This window comes from Perca fluviatilis, chromosome 19, assembly GCF_010015445.1.
Source record: "Perca fluviatilis chromosome 19, GENO_Pfluv_1.0, whole genome shotgun sequence".
Classification (NCBI taxonomy): domain Eukaryota; kingdom Metazoa; phylum Chordata; class Actinopteri; order Perciformes; family Percidae; genus Perca; species Perca fluviatilis.
Window position 1 is genome coordinate 19278464 of NC_053130.1, and position 11442 is coordinate 19289905.

General features: G+C 39.9%; 2 protein-coding genes across 3 annotated transcripts in view; both read right to left on the reverse strand.

Annotated features, from left to right (window-relative positions):
• Positions 1-4791, reverse strand: part of gclc (glutamate-cysteine ligase, catalytic subunit) — an 11519-nt gene extending 6728 nt beyond the window's left edge. Inside the window, exons 1-2 of the mRNA XM_039783467.1 lie at positions 4143-4791; positions 3115-3227 (exon numbers count right to left, since the gene is read on the reverse strand). Coding sequence (XP_039639401.1) covers positions 3115-3227; positions 4143-4292 — 263 coding nt within the window. The 5' untranslated portion in view covers positions 4293-4791. The remainder of the gene's footprint in view (positions 1-3114; positions 3228-4142) is intronic.
• A 1756-nt stretch (positions 4792-6547) lies between these two features.
• klhl31 (kelch-like family member 31) lies at positions 6548-10690 on the reverse strand. 2 transcript variants are annotated; one of them, XM_039784861.1, is made up of 3 exons: positions 10588-10690; positions 8419-9624; positions 6548-8322 (listed from the first exon to the last, which is right to left on the reverse strand). In XM_039784861.1, exons 2-3 carry the CDS (start codon positions 9591-9593, stop codon positions 7590-7592), a joined length of 1908 nt encoding a protein of 635 aa, XP_039640795.1. In that variant the 5' UTR covers positions 9594-9624; positions 10588-10690; the 3' UTR covers positions 6548-7589. The 2 variants fall into 2 exon arrangements, with proteins under 2 accessions (XP_039640795.1, XP_039640796.1); XM_039784862.1 differs by having other exon boundaries at positions 8419-9621; positions 10588-10683.
• Positions 10691-11442: the final 752 nt, after the last annotated feature.

Below are 11442 nucleotides of genomic sequence, written 5' to 3' on the forward strand. Positions count from 1 at the left end.
GTTTGGACATGCAAATGGAATTTCCAGGAGGAGGTGCTCTGATTGTTATGTGCATAGGCCAAATATCCTCACATCATCTATACAAAATATTTTGTAGGATTTATCTGGAGCACTTTTGTAAAAGGTTCAACTTTCTTTTTTTTTTTTACCATTTCAACAGTTATGTTGAGAGAAAAAAAAAAAAAAAAAAAAAAACCCAGACACTGCTGAGAAAATAGGTTCACTTTTTTCACAGTTTGTCTCGACTTCATTAAAATGACTATTTCCCTTAAATCCACAAAAAAAATCCAAGCTCAAAAGGGACATCTTATTTTCTTTGAAATCCTTCAAACTGAACTCAGATCCTTTTATCTCTGAGATGTTTCCAGACCAGAGATGATGTTAAAATGCACACAATATAAAACTCCTGCAGTCCACAGTGACTCAAAGTAAATCCAATTCCATAAGGTTTCAGGAACTTTATGTGGGCTACATGCTATGTACAAGATAGAAACATATGTTGGGGTATAAATCAAAATGACAGGTATAACAAACTGTTCTATTAAGACAAATATGTAACCTTTTAAAATATGATAAGACTAATTATGTTGTGTTAAAAGTAGGGCTGCAACTTACGATTATTTTCAGTCGATTAATCTATTGATTAGTCGTTTGGTCTATAAAATATCAGAAAATGGTAAAAAAAATGTGGATCAGTGTTTCTCAAATGCCCAAGATGACATCCTCAGATGTCTTGTTTTGTCCACAACTCAAAAGATAGAAGAAACTACAAAATATTCACATTTAAGAAGCTGGAATCAAAGAATTTTTACTTTTGTCTTAAAAAAAAAAAAAAGTACTCAAACCGACTAATCGATTATCAAAATAGTTGGCGATTAATTTTAAAGTTGACAACTAATCGATTAATCTTTGCAGCTCTAGTTAAAAAGGTTCCATGTTTGTCTTTCCTCATTCTCTGTCAATCATTAAGTGCTGTTTTACACTTTAGGGGATTTGTCTTCCTCGGAGTTCAACAAAATAAGAAACTTGTTGGTTCCAAACATCTTCCATTTTTGGACTAAATACTAACATGTGAGGAAGAACACTGCTCATCACATAAATAATAACAGGTTGCTGACATTTCCTGACCCACTTTAAGGAGTCGGAGGGGATCCGTCACAGGGAAGATGTAGGTGTGCAAAGCTAGAGGAGGCGCACTCATAAGAACTCAGAGCTGTAGCTGCTTCTAATGGCAATAACTGCCGTGATTTGGAAAAGCTGATGTTTTAATAGAACTTTTTTTTAAATGCTGCAGCATTTTATTTAAAAAGGATCAGACTTATTTGTGTGGTGTGCTTTGTGCATGTGAGCAAAAGCACACAGGACTTAACAATCACATGTGACATGAATGATGAATAAATGGTGACTTTGAAAGTCAAATTGACAGTCCGATTTATATATAGGCTTGCAGGCAAATTCAGTGCGAGTGAGACTAACAGGGCAGTGCTGCCTGCCTCTACTGTACTGCTCACGCCGAGCCAGGTGTTCCATCTAGCTGATTAGAGATCTGTTTACGTTGAAGTTGGGTGGAGCTATGAGAATTACATGCCAGAGGGATTTTTCCTAAAGTGGGAGTGAGCTACTAAAATAAAATGCAGAAAGCAACCGAAGCAATGGACCACACGCCTCACAACAACCAGAGAAATAAAGAAAAAAATCCTAAAAGTCAATATAGATTATGCAGCAACTGAAGAACTTTAGCCAAACAACCCTTAACTGAGCAGCTACAGTGTAGTGTATTTCTCTTGAGAGCTGTGTGCGTCATCAACTGTCCCTGTTCATGTTAACATTTTTTTTTTGCAATCAAACAGGATCAACACAATCCTGAGAAGAGGTCTTGTCTGCCAAGCATAAAATAACGATGGGAATGTTGTGGCTTTAGTGGTTACAAAACAAATACCTGTGTAAGTGTGCGTGATGACACCTGATGATTTAACCTCTATACAGAGTCTAGTCTTGCCTCTACTTTTTGTGAAGCCCGACATATCAGGCCAAGGCTTTACTATCAGCCCGTCAATAGCCCACTGTGATCCAAAACAACTGCCACTTGACATTTGAGGTGTGGCATTTACTTAAATGTCATTCAGATTAAGAATGTAAGTGTTGCTATAACGGAGTTTGATGATTTATTTGTGAGTATGATTACTTATAGACAGAAAACTTTCACTTGAACCATGCATGTCTTCACAAGATACAAATGCGTATTTGGAGGAAGGAAACAAAAACAAAATGATCTAAGTGACTTATGGTCTTTCAAGTTTAAATGAAAACGCCGACTTATTGGGACTTTAGCTTATTCACCGTAACCGCCAGCGTTAGATAAGTCCATACATACCCTTCTCATCTCCGTGCGTGTCGTAACTCTGTCTGACGCACCCACCGCTAGCCTAGCTTAGCCCAGATCCTGGAGGTAACCGGCTCCATCTAGCCTACTGCTCCCAGTAAGTGACAAAATAACGCCAACATTTTCCTATTTACATGTTGTGATTTGTATAATCACAGCATGTACAAATAACAAGGTCACATGAGACACAGCCATCTTCTAACCGTATATAAACTGGGAACTATATTCTCAGAAGGTGAAGCACTGCTACTTCCGCTACTTGGTCGGAGTGAGTTGCTCGCAGCACCTGAGAAGCCCCGTGGCGAGGAGCAGAGTGTAACAACGGTGCTTTTCAGGTGTTGCGCTAATCACTCCGCCCAAGCAGTGCTTCGCCTTCTGAGAATATAGTTCCCAGTTTGTATACGGTTAGAAGATGGTTGTGTCTCATGTGACCTTGTTATTTGTACACGATGTGATTATACAAATCACAACATGTAAACAGGAAAAAGTTGGTGTTATTTTTCGTCATTATTGGGAGCAGTAGATGGAGTCGTCAAGTTAGATTGGGGCTAAGCTAGTGATCGCGTCAAACTACTACCACAGAAGATGAGAAGGGTATGTATGGACTTATCGAACTCTGGGGGATACGGTGAATAAGCTTAAGTCCCAATAAGTCGGCGTGTTCCTTTAAAACTACACAGTATGGAGACATCTACATATTTTAATATGTAGTCTGTGGCGAGCTTACTTACTTGGGGTTTATCTTTTCACCCTGGTCTTGGAGAGTTTCCAAAACATCTCCGCCGTTCAGGACGAGTCGAACCTTTTCATCCTTGTCATCCAATTCCACCAACATGTACTCAACCTCAAAAGTAAAAAATAAAAACAGGACACATTATCAGTCAAACATTCAGACACTGCTTTACAGCCACGGCTTTATTCGTTCAACACATTCTTTTAGCCTCTAAACCAAGTTTTTAATCCGCGCTAGACTACAGCACAAAGCAGACGCGTTCAAGATCAGAGTGGGACGCCATCACATCCATTCCAATTCATCAGTTATGTTTCCTTGACTTTGACTCTGCTGCCCTGTAATCCCCTGTCTGAAAGAGGGATTAATCTATAACAACAGCATTCCACATTGTTCGAAATCAAAACACTTTGTTCAAGCTATAGCACGCTGAAGTTTTGTGGACTGGTGGCGGGCAAAAACTAGTGTTAAGTTCTGACTAAAAGACAAAAGCCTCAGGTTTCAACAGAAGAGCCCACAATCTGTAGGTTAACAAATAGTACAGTACAGCAGGTGTTGTGTTAATGTTTACTAAACAGGGAGTGTCTCCCTGAATTAGCAGTAGTACTGTCTGGATTATTAGCATTATTAGTCGTTACTAGGAGTATATAATAATAGTGAATAATTGGTAATACTCAAAATTAACTATGCTGACATTAATACTGGGAAATGCAACCAGTAACAACTATTACCTTTAAAATCAACTTACATAGATATAATAAAGTTAACTGTTATACATAGTAGAAAATGTCATGGCAGCAACTTCTGTACACACAATTCCTCTTACGAAATTTCACAATATTTAAAGTTGCAGATTAATGAGTTAAACGGCTTTTTTTCTGCAGTTACTGTAAAAACAGCAAAATAGTTTTCTAAATCAATAAAAGGCCACTATTGCATCATGCACATGGCATCAGATCTAAGGCATTAACACAGCAGCAGCACTTTCCACATGTTGGATCATTTTAATTACAAAAGCTCGTTTCTTACCTCATCGCCCCATTTCAACACATCTCTCTGGCGTTCCTTCACCTTGTTGTAGATGTTGAGAAACTGAATGATGCCGTGCTTTCTGATGTGGTCGGCATACTTCTTGGTTTCTTCCCAGTTCAGTGGAGACCCCTGTGACAGTAAACCCATCGCACAGACAGGCTGGAAGTGTGATCTGACGGCTGGTGTCTTATACGAACCTGCAGGCCGAGCGTTAGCTAGCTAGCTAGTATGTCCAACTCGCACGGAGCTAGCATGAAGTCTCTGTCCAAACAAACGGCAGAGCCTGGATCCTTAAGGTGCTGTCCGAGAGGTCAAAGGCTGAAGCAGAGTCTCTTGGTGCTGTTAAGCGGCGTGCCCTGTCGATAACCTTAGTAGGGCATCCAGAAGAAAGAAGCCCCTGCTCATCACTTGATAATGTCTTGTTAGCTCGGTGAAGCACACCCGAGGGCTGATATGGCTGTTCTCCCGGGAAAAAAACCGACGAGTTAACGTTACTTTGCTAGTGCCGGCTAGCCTCGGCTCGGTTAATGTGCAGCTCTGTGATGGGATGACAGCGAGGTGAACTAGGCTAGTTAGGCCGTTGTCTGCTTCTCAGTGGGATGTGTTGTAGCTACATATGTACGCCCTCCTGGTTTCACACACGTGATGTCGTCAGGCGGAGCGGACTGACGCAACAATGACTCAGCATTCTTCCCTTCCCACTGACCTGTAGCAGACGGTTGCCTGTAGCGATGCTACGTTTATGTACGGCCGGAAATAGCGATTTACAGATAAGCAAGGCAGAAATCACCAGAAAATGTGGTCAGCAGTGGTTGTACCGTCTGTTCTTGTGATTATGTATGTAAAATAAGGCTAAGTAATCTTAGACACTGTTGAAAATTGGATAATAATAAACAATAATATAAGTCAAACTCTGCTTGTAGACCCAGGACACAAAATTCTGTAAATTCATAATCAGTGTGCGGAAAAAAATCACAGTTACTAATACAACATAAAAACATTACATAATTAAAACCATTTTAATTTGTCCTAAATTAAGATGTTCATAGTTCAGTTTGTTTACACCTCCTAATTTCCTTTGTTCTTTCTCTTTTTTAATTTGTTTTCTTTTACAAATTCTTGCCCATGGCTAGCCCTTTTCTGAAAGACAAAATGAAACACATTGGTCACAAGAAGCACAAAACAAAAGTGCTATACAACCACCACAACGCTATTTACTCATTGGGTCCCATGTCTTATCATTTCCAAACCACAGTATTAAAATGAATGAGTCATGTTTACAACTAAAGTTTGGGAAGTACCAGCTTATCAGGAGCACCTGAACGCAACATCATAGAAGAAATGTTATAGTAATAATGACACAGCACTCGAATGTTTTGAGAGGGTGTGTAGGCTACTGTTAGGCTACATGCATGGGTAAAACAAGTTATACAGTAGTTCATGTAACTGCACTGACATCTGCCCCAAATAAGGATGTGGTTTAACTCTCAATACACTTAATTTTCTTGATTTTCTGGTTTCCATTAGACTGATTAAGGAAGTACTGTTTGTTAGCCTACTAATCTTTCTAAAGGTGTAGCCTACAGACAGAACAAAAACACAAATACAGACACCTCTCATCAGTTAAGGCAGCATTACACATCTGCTTTATGCTTTATATGCTTTATAACAGCTTAAAAGAATTTGGCTTAAAGAATAACAGTGACTGTTAGAGACAGCATGAAACCGGTGGTGAAATTGAAATGCTTCATTTTTGGGGATTAATTAACTTGCAGAGACACAACAAAAATGTATTGTGCATAATGTAATGGTAATTTATGTATTCATTTGGCTCATGTTACATGCCAGAAGCCCTGTTTCCTCGCTCTCACAGTGTAAAGTATGTTTACAGTTAAAAATGAGCAGGAGCTCAAATCTTTGTGGTTTTACAGTTATAATGCTTAACAACAAAGTAGAGGCAGACCTAAAAGCTACAATTAGCTGTAGGATACTCACTCAATGCCAGTGAACTTCAGAGTTTTTAATAATTCAGAATTTGGTGCTGCAAACACCTGCTGTGTCCTTGTATTTATGTAAATACTTATATATGTGTAAAGCTATATAAAGAATACACTCATGAGTCTCTTGGCTAGACATATACAGATGTCATACTCTTTGACACCACGGAGGATTAAAGACAAAAAAGTACATACCTCATGATTCAGTCAGGAAATGTACCCCTCTAATAATGGTCTCATGTTCCTACTGGTCCACAAATACTGCAATAGATGATAATTTATGGTGCTCAAAAAAATAATTTAACAGATTTTTTTTATAAGTGTCACACAAGTAGGCTTTACCACTTTTAGAAAATTGACCTAAGAACAAGAACAAGAAAAGGAATAAATGACGATGGCTCAGAGTAGCTTACACTTCATCTTTTTAATTTAAAAACAAACAAACAAAAAATAAAAATACATGAGCAGTCAGGGAATTCATGACTTCCAAGAAAGCTCAGGCTGACATCGTTCCCAACTTCTATTTTTCTTTTTCTTTTTTACAAAATAGTTTATTGCTGTCACATCTTAACCCATTCAACCCTCATCATTCCAACATTTTCCCAACAGAATCTATTTCTTTGCACTGATAGTGTTTATGACGATCACACATCATACGACACAAGACCACTGAGTACTGTATATGAGACAGAGAAACTGCAGCCCTTCTGTGTAGTGTGTTTAAACACTAATCACAAGCACCTACTCCAATAGGTAGGTGATACCGACACTCATTCCAGTTCATTGTTCTGTTCAAGTATCTGAGAATCGCAGTAGCTATAATTTTCATAACTAAATGTCACAAAATCCTTTAATCCTTTAACAATAAGGACTGTGTTGCAAACAAACAACACAATATTGTTAATTGTTTTTGCACTAGGTAAAAAAGACAATACTGTTACAGATTAATCTCAACAACAGCAGTGATTTTGCATTTTCATACCTTTTGAGTTTTAAATAATAAAAATTAATAACATTAGGCCTAAATTTGCTATAGAAAAATAACTAATGAAATTATCCCAACTAAATTGGCCCCAAAGGTACGTTTCTATCTAAAGCTAATACAATTGGTTATTCCTGTCCAGTTTGTTTCTATCATAAACATTATCTGACCTTAACGATGCCAATTATACTAATTATTAAACTAATAAATACTGAAAATACACTTCAAGGCTTCCATTTGCTTCTAATGAATGGAGTTTAAAAAAAAATCCTATAAAAATATGTTCACAAATTTGTAATCCTTGCATTTTATAATTCTTTTTTCATCTGAAGAAAGTTGGGGACCATTTAAACATCATCTTAGCCCCCCAAAAAGGGACTAACGGTAAAGTTTAGAACTAAGATTTATGCAACAGAAAGCTGGAGACCTTTAGACATGTAAACTACATTATCATGGTCTAAACTTTTATATACTGACTGGTGCAGAAGACACTGAACTGGCTCTGGACTCCCGTGTTTTCCGCATGGGTATGGTGACAACACAGCATGAAATGCCGACTGTAGCTTCTGGCAATTCATCATCCTCAGTCCATTCATTGAGGTCAGGGTTGAAAACCTGAATGCATTTCTTGTACTTCTTCTCGCCCTCGTTCCAGCCTCCCAGGAGATAGATCTTGTTGTTCAAAATGGAAATACCAGCCGTGCTCACACCTGTGTGGAGAGGCGTGCAGTAGCTCCACTGCCCGTTGTGAGGGTTGTAAGACTCTACGGCGAGGACATCCACCCTCTCCCCACGACCTCCCAACTGACTGCCACCGATGACGTAGGCTCTTTCTCCCACGGTGGCAGCGCAGTGCCATCCTCGAGGTGTGCTCAGACTGCTTTTATCCTGCCAGGTGTCAGTGGAGGGGTCATACGCACACACAGCCCTGGAGTAGGCGTTGTTGATGTAACCTCCGGATACAAGGATCTTGCCATCGATGAGGGAGCTGCCGTGACAGCAGCGGGGCACCTCCATGGGAGCTTTCATCTGCCACTGGTTGGAGGAGGGCACATAGCACTCCACAGAGGCCTGAACACCATCACCGTTTCGCCCTCCGACGGCAAACAGGAGGCCATTGAAAATGTTGAGGCTGAAGTGTGTGCGCCTCTGGATCATGTTGCTCATGTGAATCCAACTGTTGAAGCGTGGGTCATATCTAAAGAATGTGTGAGAGGGATTTAGAGTTATATTCCAACTCTATACAAACTAACTTGACAAATTAAAAAAATCAAACGGGACAATTAGTTCTTACCTGCAGAAGTTGCTAACGGCATGTTTAGCCTGGTTTCTTGCATCATTCTGATCCTCACCACCTGCCACATACAGGAAGCCATCCAAGACTGCCACACACTGATTGAAGCTCTTTGCTGGCATTTCAGTCAACCTATTCCACACGTTATCTTCATCCCTGTAGAGAACTTCTTTGCTGAGAGATTTCTCTGTCAAAGCAGGGCGACCACCAACTGTTAATATCACCTTGAGGCCACCGCGCACTTTTGTTCTGCGTGACTGGAGGATGTTTTGTTGGTATGGCAGCAGATGGTAATTCATGGCATCAACAAGGAGACGGTGGCACTCAGGGTCTTGCATCATTCTGGGCGCAGTCTGGACATGATTCACCAGGTCTTGGGCGGAGATAGTGCCGAAGCGGATGAGAGTTAGGAGATCTGCCGCGTACTTCAACCTCTTCTCGTCAAAGTCCAACCACTTCATGGCTATCTGGAAGGCTGTGACCTCGGAAGGAAGATGCAGGGAATCATCTGAGAGGAAATCACTGATCTGCTCATAGGTGAGCTTCAGGAACTGCTCCATCTCAGAAAACTCGATGAAGTTCTCCCGCATGAACTTCTGAGCCGCCTCTTTGGTGTCTTTGAGGTCATAGGCATCAGCGATGTTGGCCACATACATGCAGTTCTCCACGCTGAGCTCCTGCATGAGGAAATCACTGCACATCTTCACTAAGGTACCAATCTGCAGCAGTATGGCTGCAGCGATGGTGCTGCCAATGCTGTACAGCGACAGGGTCAGCTTTCCTGAGTATGCATATGTAATGGCTGTGGCAAGGCCGACGGGTGAGAGATCGTTCAGGTCGATCTTATGTAGGCACGAATCCTTCTTCAAGATGTTTCGAATGTACTCACTGCAGGAGGCCATGACAACCTTGTGGACATCAAATGACTTTGACTTGGTGGCGACTGTTAGATCGCAGAGGAAACTGTCCTGCCTCATGCTGCTCAAACCCTCCAAGAGGTTTGGGGCATACGCAGAATCATTAACTTCAGTTGAAATGCAGTTGAAGCCGTTTCCTCCTTCCAACAGAGTGTTAAGCCCATTGATCTTGTTGATTGGACTGTCCTCGACCATTATGGTCATTTCATTAATGTCGCCTTTATTCTTTTTCATCGCCTTATTCTTTTTTGGTGCCATGGCTGTAGCAACAGAACACAGCCCAGAACTTCTGAAAATATACAAAAAACATGTCAGAAAAGGGCAAGATGATGCACAGAAATAATTAATAGATACATTGTGACAAATGCAACTTGTGACAGATATGCTGGCAAAGAACTGTCCTAGATTTAATCTGGTCTGCTCACCAAAATATAAGTGATTTAGCTGGAAATAGATGGGAGTTATGGGAATGCACATTCACAAGATTGATCACTAAAATAGCCTACATTGTTGAAACTTAATTTTTGAAATGATATCCTGTACATGCTGTCTTGAGTCAGTTGTCCTTGTGCCATGTCTATGTACTGTTTCTTTGCCCTAAACTAATGTCAAATTCCTGTACACTGGACTTGTTGTATCCAAGAGAAAAGTTTTCTTACTTTGTGGAGTAAGTGTAATTTATTCAGACACTAGACACCTTTGAAAACATGCGTGCTACCAGGTGATGCTGGAGCGAGTGAGTGTGTCAACATGCCCCTCTTTGCATCTGTCACAATTTATCAGCATGTCCAGGAATAGCAACGCTGGATGGCTCACCCATGACGTTCCTTTTATAGACTTTGAGACATGAGCAGCAGGCCTCATGTCCTCTGACAGTTTAAGTTCAAATTAGGACAAAGATACATTTTTTGTCTTTCTCTATTTTATTTAATTGTTGTAGGCTTGTCCTAAATAAGTCTGCAACGAACACAATATACAAAACAAAAAAACTTTCATTAAAAGAAACTCCTCACAATATTCACCCAGAACCCTAGACAACCTGAAGCTTACTGTCACCAGGGCTATGTGTAAAAACTAAGTGTAAAAAGGTCAACAGCTTTTGGCAACTTATCTGCCTTTTAAATCCCAAGTAAGTGAGAAAAAAAAACACATTTTTCGTTCTTTCTAAAATGACGCTGAAGCATTAATTACACCAAATTACCTTTTCATTAATAAAATGGCAAAGGATCAAGCATGGGAAAGCTCGACTTACCTGAGAATTGAAGCTGATGCTGGTGAAGGAGGAACTTGTGCCTCCAGTTACTAGAGCAGGAGAGAGAGAGCAGCAGCCACCCCAGCTGAAAGAGACATGCAGTTAACTCCTCCCCTAGGGGAGTGTCAATCAATTATTGTGCAATGCATGTGGCAGAGGAGTGGGACTATACACCCCAATATATGTATCCCGAAATAGCCTCCAATCATTTGATGTCAACAAACTGTGGGGGCTCGACCTATACCCTCAATGGGATGTCATATGAAGAGTTTCATTTGCCCTTTGTTTAGAACAATTTCATTAGCTTTCAGTGGAGATCTTATTTTAGTAAAGGAAGACAAAACTTATATCTTTATATTTTAGTCTTACAATACTCAAGTAAAACAAATAGAAGCAAAAATTAACATGATTAATGAATTCATTGTTGGATCTTATAGGCAATCTGAATGGAAATCAGCCAGCATTAATTTAAGAAAATAAAAATGAAAATGTAAAGAAGACACTTGAGCACCACTTCATTGCCAGCACATTTAATAATGTCCCATGTTTACTAAAATGAGTCCTGCAGCTGTCTGTGCAGAGGATATACAAAAGTCAAAGGAGACACACTGAAAAAAGGTCAATTCCGCAGTTTGACAAAGTGACCCCACCAACTATGTCATACTGGATGGTTGGTTTCTTGGCTGTGTTGTTTGATAAAACCTGAAAGGTGTTTAAATGTTAAAATGCATTCATTTTCTCAAAATATGTTATCAACAGAGTGCTGATCATATGCATTTCTTTGGTGAAACTCTTGGAAAGGAGAGCAGGTTTCTTTTCTTTTTTTAATTTCTGCTTAGAAAAATGATACATCTC